Genomic DNA, 20,188 nt, shown 5'->3' with positions numbered 1-20,188 from the left:
TTCGGTGGTCAGCAGCAGCAGTCGTCATCAAGATCTGTCACACACACACGCGCACACACACACAGGCTTGGCCAGGCAATTGTGTGGTGACAATATCAATATGTTGACACACTGGACGGTCACTTGTGTTACTTTCCCCGACCTTGTGTTTCATGGATGTTTGACCCCTGACCCTTCACGACCACATATGCTGCCCCCGTGGCTCCATTTGGGGAAAGCACCCTGTTTATGACAAGACGTTTTGCTTTGAAGGGAGCAAGGGTTTATGAAAATTAACCCTTTCTTCTAACAGAATTATGACACTATAATGGTCCAGTGACGTGACTGCATTACAGTGTTATCATTTAATACTTCAGTGTGACATAAGACATAAAGAAAAAAAGCATGAAATACTATAATATTCATGACAATAATAATAAAGTAAAATAAAATAATAACAATATAATAATAATAATAATAATAATAATAATAATAATAATGCTACTACTACTAATAATAATGATAATGTAAGAGTCACTTAAAACTGCTAAAATACTAAAACCATATGCAAAGTACTGGGAGATAATTGTGATAATTCTGACTCGCAAAGAAAACCGTAAATCTATTTTCCCAAAAATAATGAAATAATTATTGTTAAAATTTGGGGGGGTTATATATATATATATATATATATATATATATATATATATATATATATATATATATAGTACAAATAAATTCGCCTTTGCAAACTCCGCTAGTTGTGGATTTCTAGAGGAGGTGAAACAAATGCATGTGAGGCGGAAGGTGAATGAAGATGTATCACTAACAGACACATGTTCTGCTGTCAAATCTTCAAACGGCGAGAGGCGTCATCTGATGTCAGCTTCAATCCAGCCCAAAAAAAATGACGTGAGGTGAACACTGGCTTTTCGTTCCGTGCGGAACGTCGTCACTGCATTTTCATTCATTAACCGAGTGTTTACAATAACTGCAGAATTGAAATTATGAAATAAATACATATGTTGAGATGGAATCACTTTATTTTAATCTAAAATCGACTTACTATTTTTATGTTTAATATTTGGTAGTCGAATGTGTGGTTTTTACTGTCTAATTCACCTGCGTAGTTTGTGCTGTTGTAACACTTTTTCAACACTTGACTTCAACAAATCCTCTCACTCTGACTCTAACAACTACCTTACTGTAATAAATCCGAAATATTATTGACGTCCCGTGACTTACCAAACTTTTATTCAAAAACACTATGCTTATCTTATGTATTAGAATTATGGAAAGATATCTCCAGGTCAATTTCAATGATGCACAATTATTTCCATGTCAGTTTTCACCATCCAAATTGTGATGAATATGCCACTTTTATATTTCGCTTCTTTGGTTTTGTAACGCGTTTGTATATACTCGTTTTACACGAACAACAATCGCAATAAGAATATTTTTCCATTTTCCCGAAAATCGAGGGAGAAGCGCTCGCACGTTCAAACGGCGAAAACCCCTCTCGTCGCGTCGGTCCACATGCAGCAGTGCGCTGGCAACTTTGTGAGTACAACTTTTTGGAGTCAACAGCGATGAAGAGAGTGAGGGGGCGGAACCCCGCTGCGCCCCTGCGCTGAACGACAGCCAATCGCCTCGTCCTCCGAACTGCCAGTCACCGAAATCTGTCCAATACCCGCAGTGCCATTTCTAAACTGTATTCCCCACTGTGTCCTCCAACTGTTGTATGTTCTGCCAATCGCTTGAGGACAGAGTGGGGGAAAGGAGCAAAGCCGAGTTAGAAGCCGGACAAAAGAACTTATAGCTGACTTATATCCATATTTACCGCCTGTTTTCGGGGAGCCGGCGAGCGCGCATGGACTTGTCCGAGTCATGGAGCCCCCTTTAAGCAAGAGGAATCCGGCGCTGAGATTAGCGGATTTGGCAGCGACTCAAGCCCTTCCTCATCAGAATATGACAGGCTTCCCGGGGCTAGGGGGGCATCACCCACTCTCCCACCATGCCCACCTCCACCCTGGGGAGCTGGGCAACGACCCCGGAGTGGCACTCACTCCATTTGGACCAGAGCACATGGCACAGACTCTCAAACTTAGCCCGTCTCAGCACACCCAGAGCCACCACGAAGCCCAGACCGCGGCGTCCTTCACTTCAGCCCAGACCACCGTGGGTTTCCCCGTGGCTCACCCCCACTCAGGCTACTCGAGCAGCAGGGACTTCATCCTCAGGAGAGAACTCTCAGCCTCTGCTATGCAGGCGCTTGGCGACCAGCATAGTTCCGCCTCCTCCCCTCATCACCATGGCATGTTCATCTCCCCAACAGGTGCTTATGGGCACGCGGAAAGTGGGGCCCACTCACTTTTCTCTGGACTCCACGACCAGGCGTCCCAGGGCTCCCACCACCACCACCATGCTCTCAACGGTCAGATGCGCCTGGGGATTCCGGGGGACATCTACGGCCGGCCAGAGCACTTCGGACACAGGCCGGACCACTATGGACCCGCGTCACTCCACAGCTACAACTCCATGAACCTGAACATCGCGTCTTCTCCTCACGCCGCCGCCGCGGGGGCGTTTTTGAGGTACATGCGGCAGCCCATCAAGCAGGAGCTGATCTGCAAGTGGATCGAGCCGGAGCAGAGTCCCAAGAAGCCCTGCTCGAAAACCTACAGCACCATGCACGAGCTGGTCAACCACGTCACGGTGGAGCACGTCGGCGGACCGGAGCAGAGCATCCACGTCTGTTTCTGGGAGGAATGTCCGCGCGAGGGGAAGGCGTTTAAAGCCAAGTACAAACTCATCAACCACATTCGGGTCCACACGGGCGAGAAGCCCTTCCCGTGTCCGTTCCCCGGCTGTGGCAAAGTCTTCGCCCGCTCCGAGAACTTGAAGATCCACAAGAGGACGCACACAGGTGAGTGGATCCGCTGAAACGAACGTCCACGCTGCTGCGTAATTACGCACCGGCGCCGTGCGCTTTAACGGCACGCGTGGCTGATAAACTTCTTTAATCGTCACAGAAGAAGGTGCGAGTGGGTTTGTAAACGCGCAGAAGCGTGCGTGGATATAAGCATAGCGTGGGAAGGTCACGCGGAATCGGAGACGCGCGATGTAAATCTCATTCGTGCGTGTCGCCCTGGCGGTCCTCGTGAACGTGAAAGTTGCGACTAATGCGTGGAAATATGAGCATAAAGTTGCGCAAGCTGGCGTGGACTTTGAGTGCCACTCTGCTGGTGCGTCATTGCGCACAGACAGACCGCGACATCTCTATTAGAAGGATGTATATTTAATCACTCGCACGAGAGCGCAAACGTGCTTACGTCAATGCGTCTCAGCAGAACTGGTCCGTCCAGACTTGTCAGCCGTGTGTAGAACGATCAGAATTCATGGATGTGACCGACACGATTGTGACCCGAACTTACAGTCCGACTCTTCGCTCGGATGCGTCACAAATATTATTACGACACGTGACCTGCAGGCAAACGAGAATATTCAGAGCGCAGGAGGACGAGAGACGCGAAGTTAGGCGCCGAGAGAGTCGGGTTTGAGTTGCTGCGTATCACGCGGAAGGTTCGAGTCGAGTGTGGTGAGGCGCCGGCTCCTGGTGGTCTCTCCAGTCCTCCCCACATGCGTGTAACCAGGAGGCCTGGAGGCTTTTTACACGTGTTCACACCGGAAAAAACGCTTTAGACAAGTGGGTGTGGAGTCGCGCAGTAAACCCCGCGGGAGCGCGCCTGGCGCAGCCCTGACTCCTGACTCTTGTCTTCTCTCACCCAAAAAAGGAGAAAAGCCCTTCAAGTGCGAGTTCGACGGCTGCGAGCGAAAGTTCGCCAACAGCAGCGACCGGAAGAAGCACTCGCACGTCCACACCAGCGACAAGCCTTACTACTGCAAGGTGCGCGGCTGCGACAAGTCCTACACGCACCCGAGCTCCCTGAGGAAGCACATGAAGGTCCACTGCAAGTCCCCACCGCCCAGCACCACCTACATCTCCTCCACCAACCACCTGGGTGACCCCCTGTCGCCCAGCTCGGAGCGGAACCGCTCCCCGCAGGTGACCAACCTGAACGAGTGGTACGTGTGTCAGGGGAGTGGGGGTCCCAACCACCTGCGCACCCCCTCCAGCGACCTGCCAACGTCAGATTCAGACGACGAGGACTCTTTCAGGGACGCAGACCCAAGGACAATGCTCTGATGGTTCCGTGCGTGTTTCTAGTGTGTGTGTGTGTGTGTGTGTGTGTGTGTGTGTGTGTGTCGGTCCACGCTGGCTTATTGATCAGATGTTTTGACTGTGGCATCACTAAACGACTGTGCATCTACTACAGTGTGTTTATCTCCCACCGAACCCCACACTGGAGCCACCCGCCAGCCGTTCTCTCGCAATTGCAGGTATCATTGCGCACAATGATTAGAATCCAAAAGGTCAACTTTTTTTTTTTTTAATTGAAATTGTTCGGAACATAACAAAAAATATTGTCACATATTTTAAACCATCTAAAAGGACTATGGGAAAGAAGAAAATATCAATGAAAAACTCCAAATATAGAAGCAGAATTTAAATGGGGTTAATGTAAACATATATTTAAAAAATATATTAATTAGGGAAAATTACAATTGGAGTAGTGGAAAATAATATCAGGAAGGGTTTGCTGTTTAATATTTATAAAGTGTATTTCAAGTTTCGTTTTGAGAACAACATGAGTGCCAAAATCATAAAACAAATGTTTGGTGAAACGTGGGTTTAATAACAATAAAGTTGAAGAAATCCCCACTTAAATGACATGAAAGTGTTTTAACTGGAGGCGCTTGCAAGCAATAGCATGAAAAAGTCAAGTGAGAATACAAGCTGACCTTTGGTCACAGCAGAGAAAATATGATGGAGAAAACGATGAATGTCCACCTCCGGTGCCCTCGTCTCACAGCAAACTGAAAGGCGAAAAAGCCTGAACACTCCTCGTGTAACAGTTTTTTCATTTCAATTGAGGCATTCGAATTTAAGAAAATATACAGTTTACTTTTTCAAATACATTGAAATGAATTCCATTCACCCATGACTGACCATACTGAATTAAAATTAAAATAATTGATGATAAAATGAGCACGAAATATTCATTTACACTTACTTCACAGACTCATGAAATTCCAGAGTCAATCCCTTGACATGACCTTGCGACCCCGACGATCAATCATGCTCTAACAACTACAGCAGTTTCTCACTTTTGGTAAAAGTACAGGGGGAGGGGGGCTCCTTGTTCACACGACCAAGCGCTTGACTAGATTTTTTTAGTATTTAAGAACTATTTATATTTTATGCAACGTCAAGAAAAACCACGTCCCCGGAGACCCTAAATGTGCTGAACACTGACAGGCTGTAAAATCTGTAGATACTATTGTACTTGTGAATGTTGTAGTTTCAACGCCGGGAGAGGAAGAAAATATTCTTTTGTACATTGTAATTTATTTGCTGGAATCAATGTCGTACTGCAACTACAGAAACACCAAAGAAAATAATATTATTAATAATAATGCTTATGGTGACGCTTAGTACACTGCTGATGTTTTCATTTCCCGCCATCTTTTTTTCTTTTTTAATATAAAAGTGTGTACGACGGATTTACTTGAAAAGTGTAATGTGACTTTTATTCTCGCATGCCATTCGTAGTGGTTTTTACGGTGCCAGTTTTGACATGAGAAGACGGTGAGTCAGCAACTTGATGTTCCAATTTAAATTAAAAAAAAAAAGAAAAAGAGTGAAGAATAAATACCAGGAGAGAAATGACACGCAGGAGTTGTGTTCTGATTCATGAGGGGATTTTTCTTTTTTTAAATTGAACTGTACGTCTCAGGTCTGCTGAAGTTGTTCCGAACAGCTTTCAAAGGCGCCGCCCAACAAAGAGAAGCATAAAAGATACCTGACAATAAGTTGTAAAGGAACATTAAACCCCCACCGCCGCCGCCGCTGCCCCTCCCTGCGTCTCATGCTCCACCATTTAAACACACAATCTCACTTTCAAAGTTCCCTGACCAGTGTAGCAGGGAACACAAAAATGGACCTCACTTCAAAAGAAAAGAAACACGGCGCTTTGACCGTCTTCACGGCGAGTTAGGAATTCTGAAGGCAGCGAGACGTTTTAAATGGAGGCGAGAAAACAAGAAGTGCCTCTTAGACAAGTTTAGTGCGGCAGACAGGTAGTAACATTTATTAGACTCCATAAAGTTCATCAACACATGTGGAGGGGCTGTTAAAGCTCACAGGAAAAATATCAAAAGGAGCTGTTTGGGAACCTAACTGCCAAATGACTTCTGGACTTTGAGATGTTCAATGACCTCTGACCTCTAATACGGAGAGCAAAAATATTTTAGTATTTAATGTCAATAGAAACGGAGTAGACATGTATGTTTCAAAGCTGTGTGGAGCAGAAGCTGACAATGTCTAAAGGTTAGTCACTAGAAGTCAGTTCCTTCGTGTATTCACATTAAATAAATCTGGATCAAGTGAAACGGTTTGCGCGGCTGATGTGTGAAGCTAAACAGGTCTGAAACAGTGACTTGATTTTCATTTCCATCCAAACTTCCGATCAAAAACACAGTCAAGCACGGATGATTCAGCCGTTCATCATCAAGTGGGATTCCTCAGAGAAAGTTAAGCCTTTATAAAACCATAAGAGTAAGTCACTTTTCCCACTCAAAAATAGAAGACAGGCGAACATTCACAAGTGAAACTCGACGACTGAAGCAGTTACACAACTAAAGTCGTGGCCAAAGCAGAAGTTCATTTCTCGACCGAAGGAGTGTAAAATGTCTGCGCTCAGGAGAGTCACTTCATGGCCAAGTACTCACAACTATTTCTTGTCAAGCCACTGCCAGCTGACAGACACAAACTTGATTTGATTTTTCAACTCCCTCTGCTTTCCAGCGCCTCCAATTTCACATTCCAATATTAATATTCAGACAGAAAAATGAGTATGAACTTCTGCTTAGCAATTAAATAAATGCTTCTAATTCCATTTTTAAACACTAAATTCAGATAAAAGGGTGAGCGTGTGACTAGTAGAGTTTCCAGCGAGAAACCAAGTACGGCGGACAGGTCCAAGGCGAGGCCCGGGGGCCATTTGCGGCCCTTGATCCAACTCCACACGGCCCGCAGCCTCTGCCATAGAGTGCATCACTAGAATGGTCAACCAAAGAACACAGAATCACAACTATAACGACAAGTTTTAAACAACATTTAAGCATCATGTTCATTCTTTACCACTAGACTGTGTCAGTCAAATGAAAAGGCAACGTCTGGCTGTGTTTATCAAGTGCAACTTTTGTGTTCAAACCACTCTCCGGATGTGTGTTAGTACAGTGTTCCTGCTCATGTGTTTACACCTCCACAAGAAGAGCTGTATTTATAATTACATTTTCATTAAAAGGTTCATTCGTGTTCAACTTTTATAGCAAAAAAGTGTCATAAAAACAGTTTTTCAGAAAAGAGGTCGCACCCCCGTAACCCCTGTGTTGCTGAACCGGATTTTTAATTGAATGAAAGTATCCATAAACTCGCATGTAAAACTGTGCAAGTGGTAAATGGACCGTGACTGGATGAATCAACCCACACACTGACAGAAGCACCTGGTGAGGATGATGAAGGTGAGGCCGTAAAGCCTTCAAGAGCTCTTTACAGCATCAAAACCAACAGCTTCAGTTCTACTGACTCCACTACTGACTGATGCACTAAACCACTGGCGGGCCTCCGCGTTTTATAAGTTCAGGGACCTGAAGATCAGCTTGTGTGTGGAAACAAGCGCTGAATGGCGCAGAGGAAAAAAAAAAGTGAGCAGAGTGAAAAATAAGCGGAGAGGAGGGGGACTTAATAAAAAAAAAAAAAGCAGCGAGTCAGTCACCCTTCAGTGAGAAAGGCTTTGAAGTCCAACTTATTATCTGAGACATAGTTTTGCGGTTGTCCCAACGACGCCGCTGAATGGGAAAGGCGCTCCATTGTCAGCGATTTGTTCTCCTTTAGTCGGACGCCCGTGGAAATCACTTACATGAGCCACCTTAACACACTGGCTGCAAATCAGTAACGGGCAGAGTCAGACATGCAGACGCCACTTTGGGCCGGACAATGCGCTGCGAACGCGAGCGCGCCTTGAAACGGGCGGCGGGGTAATTCCTCGGACGAGCGTGGAGCCAAAACAAACGCGCTCTTGTCACACGTTACAAGCCTGATCCATCCCGTGAATAACGCCGGCACAATGCGGAGACGGCGGCTTGTGAAGTTATCATCGTTTTGGGTCACAGAAGTTAACGGTCCGCGCTGACGATGATGATGATGATGAGACGCAGGTTGTTTGGCACCTGCGCACTGGAGACACTCGGCAGTTTTCAGAACCGTTAAAGAGCTTTCTAATCGATATTTGAACTTCCATATTTCAGTAGAAGATAAATACTCAAGACGCCATAGTCAGAAACAATAACATAAATAGGAAAAAGACTAGATTATAGTGCTAAAAATAAAGCAACAAGTCAAGTGTAAACAACGCAAGGCGTGTGAGAAGTGACGCGACGCATTTCCGGCTGCAATAAATTATATGTTTTTTTCTTTAATTCAACCTCAACGTGTCTTCAAATGTATGCAAACAGACAACAAAAGAACAAAACTGATATTTTCAAAACAGTATCCTTTAAAAGTCAGAGAATGGATTTAATCACAATTTATTATCATTAAAAATCCAATGCTTTGGGTGCAGTTTTGCAGCTAAATTCATGCTCCTTAACTCACTCATTCATCCCCTCGATAGCAGCCAGCAGATCAATTAATAATCAATAACCTTTACTGAACAAACTCACTTGGAAGTCTGACAAAAGTGGGCGGGCCGAGACACTTAAATTGCAACACAAAAGCAGGACAATAACGTTCTCAAAAAGCCACTGCAGGTCCAGAGCTGCTCCCCGTCCTGTGTTCTGACCCTCAAGAGGCCATGAGTTTTGAAGTGTGGCAAGAGCACATCTTCAGCAGGGCATACAGAGAAGGAAGACGGCAGACTCCCTGGAAAGCCAGCTATACACAGACGACCCCTAACAGAAGGCTACAGTGTATATTTGCTTCACAAAACTACTCCAGGAAATTTTTTTATACTTGTATAGAAGCCAAATATGAATGTCAGATCGCTCATTGAGCATTTTTAAGGATAGCTAGATCTCAAAATACTTTAATATCCAACGTTCAGGAGTGTTTACTTCCTGCTGTAAAGTTTCTAAAAAACAACAACAGAGAAACAGTTTCTGTGCTGCTTCTGGAGCACCTGCTTTCATGTTCTTCTCACAGTGTGAAGTTTCAGACTCCTCCAACAAACTCCAACATCCAGGCGTCCTGCCAAACTTGCCCCCTAAATCCCACGGCGCGTATATTACATTTCAAGTTGGGAAACCAATGTTGCTCTTGCTTGGCTTTTTTTACATTCCTCGCAGCAATTCTGCACGAAATAAAGTTGCATTAAACCGACCGAAACTCTTGCAGCCATCGGTCACAGTGTGTCCACCCAGAGCAGTGTGAGAGTTAAACATCTGACAGAGTTCCTGCAGGGAGGTTGCTCCAATGACCTGGACGTTTTTTTTTTTTTTCTTCTTTTTTAATACAGACTTCATTAAATCAATTACTCACTGAGGACATCAACATTCTTGAAATATTATGATAAAAAGTCTGGAGCCACCAGATCGAGTCCCAGATGATTTATAAAGCAGAAATAATTCAATAAAAATATGTATCTTTATGTTTATTTAACATTGTAATAATGATAAAAATATGTATCATTATGTTTATTTGACATAAAAATGACAAAAAATATGTATCATTATTTGGAGGGAGGGAGAAAAGAGATGCCCCTCTCCTGTCTCTATGCTGACTTGACAGTGGTAACTACTTTATGACCTGTTTTTTTTTAATAACAAACATCCACTTTATTTTCGACAGCTTATGTCCTCGCTGTCACGCACACACCAGCCACTTCACAGCCTCCTCTTCTTGCAAACATCACTCAAAGCCTGACATAATATCTGGTGGCTCAGTAACATCTGTGGGGGAAGAGACTTGGTGTCGGTCCAAAAGCCCCATCCCAGGACTGGGAGCCACTCCAAGGCAGTAGGTGAGCGGAGCAAGGTCGTCCACGGACAACTGCATGAGCTACCTGGCCTCTTATAAAGCCCAGCAAGCAGGAAAGTAGAAACTAAAGTGCAGATGAGCGGAAGCACGGTGCCCCAGGAGTCTTTTCTTGAGGAGTATTGGGTCTAAAAGCCTGTAAATGCAGGATGTAGGCTTCAGTATAAGCAATACGGGATGGCCAGGAAGTGGGAGTCATTCAAAAAGATGGACTACAGCTTGACTGTAGGCACGTGTCGAACATCCGGTCACGGACATGGAGGAGAAATCCAACTCTTGATTTCTAGAGCTATTCCCAGAAGCTACAGCCAGTGATAGCTCAACTTAAATCAATCTTCAACCACACGCATCTATGATTGGATCGGAAATGATTCCAGCACCATCAGTGGGTTTAATCCACTTCCTCGGCTCCATGAAAGATTGATATCAGAAGCAACTATTGCGCCTGGTTTACTGGAGGAAAGGTCATGGCTGGGAGAGAGAGAGCAGCCATGCAATGGCTGTCTGCAATGATGTCCACCAAGTCTGTTTGAAGCTACAGATACAGGTCGGCTTCCCACACTGGTAAAGATGGGTACCAATCCGTCTTAGCTCGCAGCCGACCCAGCTGGACCTCTAATCCAATGAGATAAGTCGGAGCGCCAGCCGTGAAGCGTCCACCACGGAGGCACCAGCGCTGCCTCCACCACACCAAGCCAAGACCTCCCCCAGCCTCCGCGGAGAAGCCGGCATGGATCACAAGGACCGCACCTCTAGACTTGGGTTTTGGCAAAGACAGATAGGAGTTCGCCTGGACACAAGAAGCAAATGTGGGGGTCTTGATGTTCCCATCTGACCGGGGGGATAAGCCAGAAAGGAAATGTGGCTGGATAGGCAATGAGATGGAGACGTGGGGTCTGCCATCTGACCCTTCAAAGAGAGAGCGCGAGGCCCCAGAAGAGGCTTAAGACGATCGGATGCCAAGATGACCTATAATGCCGTCCGGAGAAGTGCATTCACAATCTACGTGGTATAAAAGACGGCGCGCCATCATGAACACTGCCAGGCTCCCACCAAGAAACCCACGACATCAATAACACGTCCCGCAGGACGTTTATCGCACTCCCAATCGCAAGACTAATTGTATAATTAGGGCGCCTCCGTTGGGAACCGTCGCCCTTTGGCCTTCAACCGACATTTTCCATGGTAAATGACAGTCCGTCCGACAGTAACCATCACCACGGATCCGTCTTTGTCATGGTAACACCTTGCCGAGAGACATCATGCCATCGCCCCAAATATATGTCGAGCTAATGAAGTACTTTAGAAAGGCAGTGGTATTCGGCAGTTCGTCGACGGACTCCCAAATTGGCCACACAACAGTATCAGTACCGACTTTAGCCTGCACTTCCCAGCTTCGGCCCCCTCCTCGGATCGTCTGCGTTGCCATGCACATCATTATCACTGCCAAAAGTTGTGCGCGTGAACTAGCAATGATGGGCTTTTTCCATCGGCCTGTGGGACGAGCGGGCTGAGGGGGAGGAGTCGGGGGTGTCGAGCAGGTGTCTGTGCTTCAAATTTGACCCGCTGTGGCAGGGTTAGGACCCCGCTCCATCCAGGAGGGCTCTGTGGGTGCCCTCATTAGGCACGCCCCTGTTGCACAGAGCAGCATGGCTCGGAGACGAGAGGTGCGACTGCTTGTGCGGAGAAGTCTACCTTTCCCACCTGGACCCTGTCCGTCTGTCACAGCTCCTACAGGGCGCGCTTGCGATGTGAATTATAATAAGCATGATAACAAGAGCCCGTGGAAAAGCTATGGAAATGGGGATCAGCAATACAGTACTGAAACTTCCGGATTTTCATGAAAAACTCACAAAATATATGCGTTTAGCACTAGCGGAAATGCTAATGCTTCTGTGCTAACGTAGCTTAGCTAGCACACGTACTTTTACACGGAGCATGACTTCTGTCCTGTATCTTACCAAGCAGTGAGCATTCCATCAAGAACAATGGCGCTTGGATATCAGACTTAAAAGTACATTCACCGCTACTACAGACTATATCAGTGTGGTGCTAACACAAGAGTGCTGCTGACCTCTGGTCGTCTGTGGGTTCGCATGATCAATGGTTGGACGCAGTCTGCATCTACTTATCCCCAACGATTTCAAGTCGGATTCTGAAATGAAATGATCCCGAGTTTCCGTTCCACTGACGCCTCACCCACCTGTTTTTGGGGCTAGGTCAGCTCACGCACAAGAGGCTCCCTAACAAGTAGCCATCTCAACTGGCTTAGATGTAGCGGACGATCTGCTCTGCTCCGTGTCTCTCCCAGATACCCGAGCGTCTCACTCTGAGGGGGAGGAGTCCAGACAAAACAAAGTTTAGCCCTGACTGCGTTGTTTTGGCTTGTCACCACAAGTGAAGGTAGAAATGAAAAGGGGAGTTTTGTCTTTTAGCTCAGCTCACTCCCACACATATCTTTAATGTAACATTCTTAACAGACAGCAACATCTAACTGACGCGTTTCAAGTCTAAAATAACTTTCAAACTTTTTATTTTGCATGCCACTGAGGAATGTAGAAACAGATGAAAACGTGGCAGCTGCGCAGCGCGACAGAGCTTCAAAGGGCAAGTGGTGCTTCATTAACTGTATCCTCATTTACTTAAGCCCCCCCTGAGTCTGGGAGAGAGCAGATTACTGTCAATTACCTGTCACTCTGAAACACCTCCAGCGTGTTGTTGGCGAGGAGTCGAGTGACTCGCTGACTGCGGCCCTATAGATGCTGTGTTTCTTAATGGACACACGTCCGGAAGATCATATAGGTTACAGTTGTGGCTGCTGCGACACACCAAGGCTGGAGGAGACAAAGGACCAGGGTTTCCTTTCACCTCCGGAGGATTAGGAGAGGGCTCTTGACTCACTCTTTCACTCAAACCCAAGAGTCCTTGTCAGCAACTTGAAGAAGGAAAAAAAACAAAGGGAATAACATGTCAGTGATGGCGATTTAATGGGATTAAAATGTTGAGAACAAACAAGGCGCGTGCCAGTCAAAATAAAGATTTAGTCGGATAGTTTGAAATGCACGTCACAGGAAAAATAATAATGTCAAAAAAAAGACGGTTATTGCAGGGAGCAGATTGTCTGGGCCTGATGACGTCAGTGGCGTGCAGGTGCACGGCCTCCACAGGAGATAAGGAGGACAGGAACGGAAGGGAGGAGGGAAGAGGAGCTGCTCGACCAGAGAGACTTATTTATTCCAAAATCTCACCAAGAGAAGATCATTGAAACCGAAATAAAAGGTTAGAAATAAAAAGCATCGTTTTAAGCCCTATAGCGACATTTTTTATAACTTATAAAGCACATGACTTCTCTATACAGATTGTAAACTTCCACTGAAACAAAAAAAATAGAAGACGCGTTTTGTAAATAAACACAAATAAGAACGCTAAAACGATGGAGTTTTAGGACAGTAAATACAATTTAAGGAGTTCAGAATAAGCGTCAAAGAGTTTATTTTATATGCGGAAAAGGGGTGGTGGAGGGTTGGACATCTGACTGTCTTTATATTAGTTATGAATTAAAGACGAGGCAACGTGAACGATGGAATTAAGAGAGCTGTCGTTGATCAGTGCTGTTATTATCTTAAAAAAAAAACCCCACATGGTCATGAATAGACTTCCCTAAAAAAAGGGGGGGCGCTTGGAGCTTCAAACAAAACTGGAGGCCTCCGGAGGCCGCTTCCATTCTTCCACCACCCATTTGAGGCAGGTGCGCTCGTCCAGTTCTGGAGCTCAAACATCAAACGCAAAGATAGAAAGCGAATTATAGACCGGGAAGATGAAAAAACAACAACAATGTTTCTTCAAAATAAGGCAGTTCAGTGGAGGTAGGAAGCGGGAGTTCAGGTTGAGTCACACAGTCGGACAAAGGATCCCCCGAAAATGAAGTTAGTAATGGTCACATGTGCAGGACCGCTCAAGCAGCACGCGCGTGGAAATCACCCTGGAGAATAAGAGCCGCCGCCGCGCGTCACCATGTCATTTACTGACTGCGATTCCAACCAATATTCGTTTGGACGTCACTCACTCTTGACGTCCACTAAACCAAAACCAAAGTTCTGGCCATGTAAAACATAATTATTGAAATAAACAGCAAATCCACACGACAATCCGTATTATTTTTGGCATCTGTTTCACCGATGACTTCCCTTTTTTTCCCCTCTCAAACTGCGCAGCGCAGACAATAACGAGGCGTTTTATTATCATTTTCTGCCGCAATTACACACTGTCATTAGAAGTCTATTAAAACATCAAGTTATTTTTATTTATTTATTTTTTTTTAGGGGGCGGGGGAGGTTCGAATCATGTCCGCCACACACGGCTCCCATTTAGATTGATGGAAAAATATGTAAAACGCTTCTTTTTAATTTTCCTCCGACGGTGTTTTGCATACACGCATCTTTTTTCTCCCCGCCTGCGCTGTCGCTCATAATTTATGAGCGCAATCTTCAGCGACACATTAGCTCGCAGCCCTAATTGATTTTTGCGAGGTTCTAATCGCGTTAATTGTCATTTGGCCTCTCGGGGAATTTTGTATTTAAATACGGTCATGGACGGTGATATCGGTTAGACTGGTAATAGAAATGTCATGTGGGATTAAAGAGGGGAGCGAAGTGAGGGGACCGCGACAGAAATTAAACGTATCCTCTGGAAAAAAAAAATAAAAAAAGTAAGGGGGGGATTAAAACCCACTGGTGAGTCAATATGGTTTGCCGAGGGTTGGAAATCTCGAAAAAGAGGCGAAAAAAACCCTCCTCCAGCACCGTAAAAGAGTGCTCTCTGCAGGCGACGCCTCCTTCTTTGAGACCGTTCCTTCCTGACCGCAGGACACCTGTTGGTGGCGCACAGAAGTGGCCCCCGCAGACACTAAAGTCACCTGGTGAGCTTCCGTCCCGCGCCGCTCCTAATCAAATTACGCGCTGAAATAGGCAAAACTTCATTAGCGGGATGGATGGATGGATATTTCAAAGTTTTAAAAGCGTTAACTCTGCGCGTCATGGTGCATATTAACTGCAGTACGATGATGCGTTCAGGTGCTGTTCTTCACATTTCAAATCAAATCCATTTATTCAGGTTTAATAAAGTACAAACATAGGAAAACATATCAACTTACTCTGAAGACAATTTAGCAACTATTCTTAACCAAAATTAACCTAACCCACTGTTTTAGTTTAAAACATGTGTCCAACCCAAGGCTTGGGGGCCAGATCTAGGCCACCAGCTAATTTGATGTGGCCCACAAGAATTTCAATGGCATTCTTGACCTCAGCCTGTAGCTAGTGCTTCTGTTTAGGTCACTAGGTTTCATTTGTGTTCATTTGTAATTCCTTAAAAAAACAGTTAAGGAGCTTTTGTTTCAGGGGTGCCTAACAAAGTAGCCCTTAAAATGGCTCACACTTTCACATGGGTTGACCTACATTACACCCATTAAAGAGACATAGATGGAATCTGTGACATTCTGTGGTGCGTTCAGGAGCACCTACCTTGAGAGTTTAAGTGTAGCTATCGCTGAGGTTACAAACCCTCCAACATTTACTCTCACTTTACTGTCAAACATGGCAAACAGTTTAAGGGGAAACAACGAATATAATAAGATTCAAATTGTTTTTCAGATTTTATATAACGGATTGATGTCATCTTACGTGGCTTCATGGATCCTGACCATTTGTCTTTTCAAGCCTGAGTTGAACACGCCAAACTTCTATCCCGTCACCATCAAAAGAAAGGAGTCAAGTGCATCCGTTGTGTGGACTCCAGTCCCATTAAAGCATCGATTTACTCAATAGAAATGGAGGAACAGCGGCGGACTTGACCACCAACGTCAGGGTATAATGGTAGATTTGGGCGAAAACAAACAAACAAGCCCAATGTGAATGGTGGACAGCAAAGGAAACACAAAAGTGAACCAGGAGTGAGAGAAATATGTGGCCCAATGCCAAACAGACAGCTTACTGTTGGGGTCTTTGGCTGAGAGCAGGAGTGGCTACGGGTCTTTTTGTCTGGCCCGGCCTGGCACAGACCACGGTTCGGCTGCAGACACAATGAATCATACAGTACACGGAAGAGCGGGAGAAAGATGAGTGGATGAGGTGGGGAAGGGGAGGCATGGTGCCTTTTCATTACCATGGTCACCAATGGCACTATTAACCATTCAACACCCCCCCAATTATCCTGCCGTCCACAGTCACAGAGACAAAGCCTCGGTCCTGGTCTGCTGGAGCAACATGACCACTAATCTGTCTCACTCCAACATCACACCCACTTTTTTCCCCACAAAGTCAGAGAACATTCATTCGGGACTGCAAAGTAAGAGTCAATTAAGCCGGGAAAAGAAAAGTGCAGATGCAACAACAACAACTTTTATTCCCGTAGAAGTGGCAGGAAGTGAGGCTTAACAAGGTCGTAAAGCCCGCTCCTTCTCACCGGAGGTCACCGCGCGTCTGACGCCTCCATCAAGGCTGCACACAAAAGCCTCTGTCCTCAATTAGATCTTTATGGTCCAAGAGGCTTCTTTGCTTTTCCTCCAAGATTCATCCAGATCTAACTATTCGCACACAAGACAAACAACAGTTCAGGAAGGTATGGATCCCGTCAATTTCCAAGAAAATAAAACCACAGTTTCTAGCCTTACTTCCCTGGTCCAATGCTTCCGTGAGCCAAGTCACTATACGAAACATAAAAAAAGTTTGCTCAATATCAAATCCAGGAACGCGATATCACCCCCAATGTTTTGTAGTTCTTAAGTGTCTTAGAGTGAGCTCTCAAATGTCACCAGTGAATCCGGGGCCTTCCCCAAAAATGGATGTCAGCAGACTGAAATTCACAAAGAGTTCTTGGTTGGTGGTGAAGGAGGACTATGTATATAAAAGAAGTTAGCTAGGCTAAATTTAGCATCCGCTACTAGTTACAGACGTAAGTCATATTAGCAATGCGACTCACAACCCATTTAAAATTTCGACCGCTTTAGTGACGAAAACAAACGTGAATAATGGCGACTGCCAAGACGGTTCCAACCTCAGTCACCACATTGATCCATCCTGCAGAATCAAGTCACCTGCTCTGTTAAACCCTGCAGTACGGCCATGAGTGTACTGGTCTTAGAAAAAATAGAACTGCCAGATGGGAAATGTCGCATTATTGTACTTGAGAAACTATCGTAACCAAAGTTACCAGTGGTAACCACACAATCACATACTGAGTAAATTAATCGGCCTTTGGAATTATTTCTGACCAAACATCGTAGTGAGGGCAAAATTATGGTATTTATATGATATTCATCGTACACAGCCAATAAGTATGGCACACCTGACAACAGGAGTATACAATGGCCAAACTGTTCACTTAAAGAAAGTATCAGCCATATCCGCCGTGAAAGTTCGGTGTCGGATTAGAAGTTTCATTCATTGGAAAATACAGGTTTCGAAATCAATTACGTCATAGCCCCGCCCCTCCATTCCATCGTCGGACCGACACGTCGGCCTTCTGAAAAGCTTGTCGATTTGTGGTCAAGAGTTGCCCGAAAAAACATTGATACCTCGTGGGAGCGTTTTGCTGACCCTCTTCTGTGGTTGCTGTACAGCACACAAGCTAGCAAGCGTCACACTTTAGCACTATTTACTAATACAAGGCATGAGCCTGGCTTGTATGCTCCACTGCTTCCATGGAGACGCAGGGCACTTTTTTCATGAAAACCGCGGTGAAAAAATATCAGCAGGCAAAAGACTTGATGTGGACAAGGCCTGAGGGGACTGTTGATCCTCGGGACTCCTCGAGCACAGGATGTAAACATGACACAAATCAGGGTCAGTGACATCAAAAAAGTGACTGAAGCCTTTATCTGCACAAGCGGTCGTGCCACAGAAAAACAACAAACTACTGCTCAATATTTTGACAACTTCCTCAAACGTGAGGAGCGAGTGACACATGAAATTAAGGTAGAGACACTTGAGCAGAGCTTGAGAAGCATTCAGAGTTTGTTGATTTGTCCAAACACTATTTATTGTTGCAGTTCATTTTCTTGACTCACAACTGCGATAAAACATTTTACACTCGACAGTTTGTCCAGACTGGCAAGCAAACAGATGACGAACGATTCATCTTTTCAAAGTCTTTAAAAAAAGAAGAAAAGCCGGATGAAAGTGTGGATGCAGAGTTTCATATGCTGGCGAGGAGGTTAACACACTTCCAGTGTCAGACATGAGAGGGGCGTGGGAGGGGTCTGGATGAGCACAGACACAAACCAGCAGCTTATTGTGTTTGTTTACCCTTTCGCCCAGCTGTCTAGACCCCGGGATGATGGCGTCTGTAGCTTGACCTGGGCGAGGAGTGGAGGCGACGCTGTGGTCGCAAACACATTTTCCCACACATTTACTGCCAAATGTGAAACACGTATGACGGAAATGAAGTCTTCGTCTGAGCAACCCAGGGGGAAAAAAAAGTGTCAGTCTCGGCCTCCTTCCCGAACAACCGTCTCGTCCAGTCATTGCTGTGGCACCGCAGCTGACAGCGTTATGATGTTCTGCGCCTGCTTGAGCGAAGGCATGTCAATCATGCTGCCACGGAATGTGAACGCACCCTGAAACAGGTTGGTGAATGGGGAGAGAAGAAGGGAGAGGAAGAGCAAAGTCAGCAGTCCACTTCAGTCTGGAGGAGATAAAAGAGACATCACCGTGAGATGAAGAGAACCTGAGGAGAGACGACTTTCATGCCTCTCAATTAACACTACTGCTGCTGCTGCTGCTGCTACAATGATATAATATGCACATATGACGCTGAGTCGACATGGAAAATTTAGTCCAAGTATTTGATATTTCGTCGGTTAAATATGTCTTGAAAGCAGCATGATATAGTCCTGTGACAGCCACATAGCTGGTCCTCACGTCCTGCACTACCAAGTATTCAACAGTAGTCGTGTATATTCATTAAAAGTCATATAATACACAAGCCAAAAACCTGTAGGAGTGATGTGGAAGAGTATGACTGAGCCAAGCATTGCTCGACAGTTGCCACAGTAGTTTTACTGATGTAAAAAAAAAAAAATCATATACTTGCTGAAAAACAAACTTTGAGGAAAACATGGAAGCCGTTGCTAAAATAACCAAAGGAAAATCATCAGGCCCGGATGAAACAGATGATGGGGAGTGAATGGTCGATTCAAAATTGTCATGGACACAATGTTTTCTTCATAGAAGAAGGAAACTTCTTTTCAAAAATGCACAGTTTATTATTTAATTTTCTTCATTTTTCTGTTATTTTCTGTATGTCTGTTACCTTTTTATTATGTATTATTATTGTTATTATTATTTAGACCTTTCCTTGGGCAACATATTTTGTTTTTCTGGATGTATGATTGTAATCCATGTCGCAATAAAATGTTGTAAAAAAAGCGATATAATAAAAATAATAACTAAAAAAAAAAACTTCTGCTGTACCAGGGCTGGCTCTCCCACTATGTAACGCAAACAGTTGAATATGTGAAAAACATACTTGGGTATTAGAGTAGTGAACATACAGGTACATTTTTGGTCTTAAAACCCACAGCATGAAATATTTGGAAGCATTAAAACATATACGTTTTAGCCAACATTCTTAAGCTTATGACACATTTATAGAAAATATTGTAATTTATTACAACTTATTTTGCTCTTACAACTTTTAAATAAATTCACCAATACAACATTATTTATCAGTTCACTAAATTGCATCTAACAAATTACTTTTTGAAAAATACTAAATGTGCATCACATCATTTTCAACCAGCTAATGATAGTTCATTTCCACCTCACTGTACGGCGAAAATGTCCGGCTGTGAACAACAGAACTCATAATAACAATTACAAGAGTCAACACAATGAACTATTCTTAAACCACACAGGTATTTTTTTGCGTGTTTCACTGCTGCATTCTGCAAACTGCATGGCATTTGTTTATGAAAGGAAATGTAAGAATGCTTGAGAGAAATAAACATAGTCAATAGCTGGAGGTGAAAATAAGAAAAAAAAAAAAATATATATA

The 20,188-nt window shown here is 44.6% G+C and overlaps 2 protein-coding genes across 6 annotated transcripts in view; one reads left to right on the top strand and one right to left on the bottom strand.

Annotated features, from left to right (window-relative positions):
- clybl (citrate lyase beta like) overlaps positions 1-20,188 on the bottom strand; it is a 121,055-nt gene that overhangs the window by 579 nt on the left and 100,288 nt on the right. For 3 of the 5 annotated variants that reach the window (XM_053877660.1, XM_053877664.1, XM_053877661.1), the window contains one exon: positions 16,141-18,749. The exons of 1 other annotated variant lie outside the window; for it this stretch is intronic. In XM_053877660.1, the coding sequence (XP_053733635.1) occupies positions 18,654-18,749 (96 nt within the window). In that variant the 3' untranslated portion in view covers positions 16,141-18,653. Of the gene's footprint in view, positions 1-12,996; positions 13,071-16,140; positions 18,750-20,188 lie in introns of those variants that run through there. One more of the 5 variants, XM_053877663.1, reaches the window with a different exon arrangement.
- On the top strand, positions 1,748-7,336 carry zic5 (zic family member 5 (odd-paired homolog, Drosophila)). Its single transcript, XM_053877657.1, has 2 exons — positions 1,748-2,905; positions 3,774-7,336. The coding sequence occupies exons 1-2, from the start codon at positions 1,867-1,869 to the stop codon at positions 4,184-4,186; spliced, it is 1,452 nt and encodes a 483-aa protein (XP_053733632.1). The 5' UTR covers positions 1,748-1,866; the 3' UTR covers positions 4,187-7,336.

The sequence above is a fragment of the Synchiropus splendidus genome, chromosome 10 (genome assembly GCF_027744825.2).
Source record: "Synchiropus splendidus isolate RoL2022-P1 chromosome 10, RoL_Sspl_1.0, whole genome shotgun sequence".
Lineage (NCBI taxonomy): Eukaryota > Metazoa > Chordata > Actinopteri > Syngnathiformes > Callionymidae > Synchiropus > Synchiropus splendidus.
Note: the sequence above shows the minus strand (reverse complement) of the source record. Positions and strands in the feature narration are given on the sequence as shown.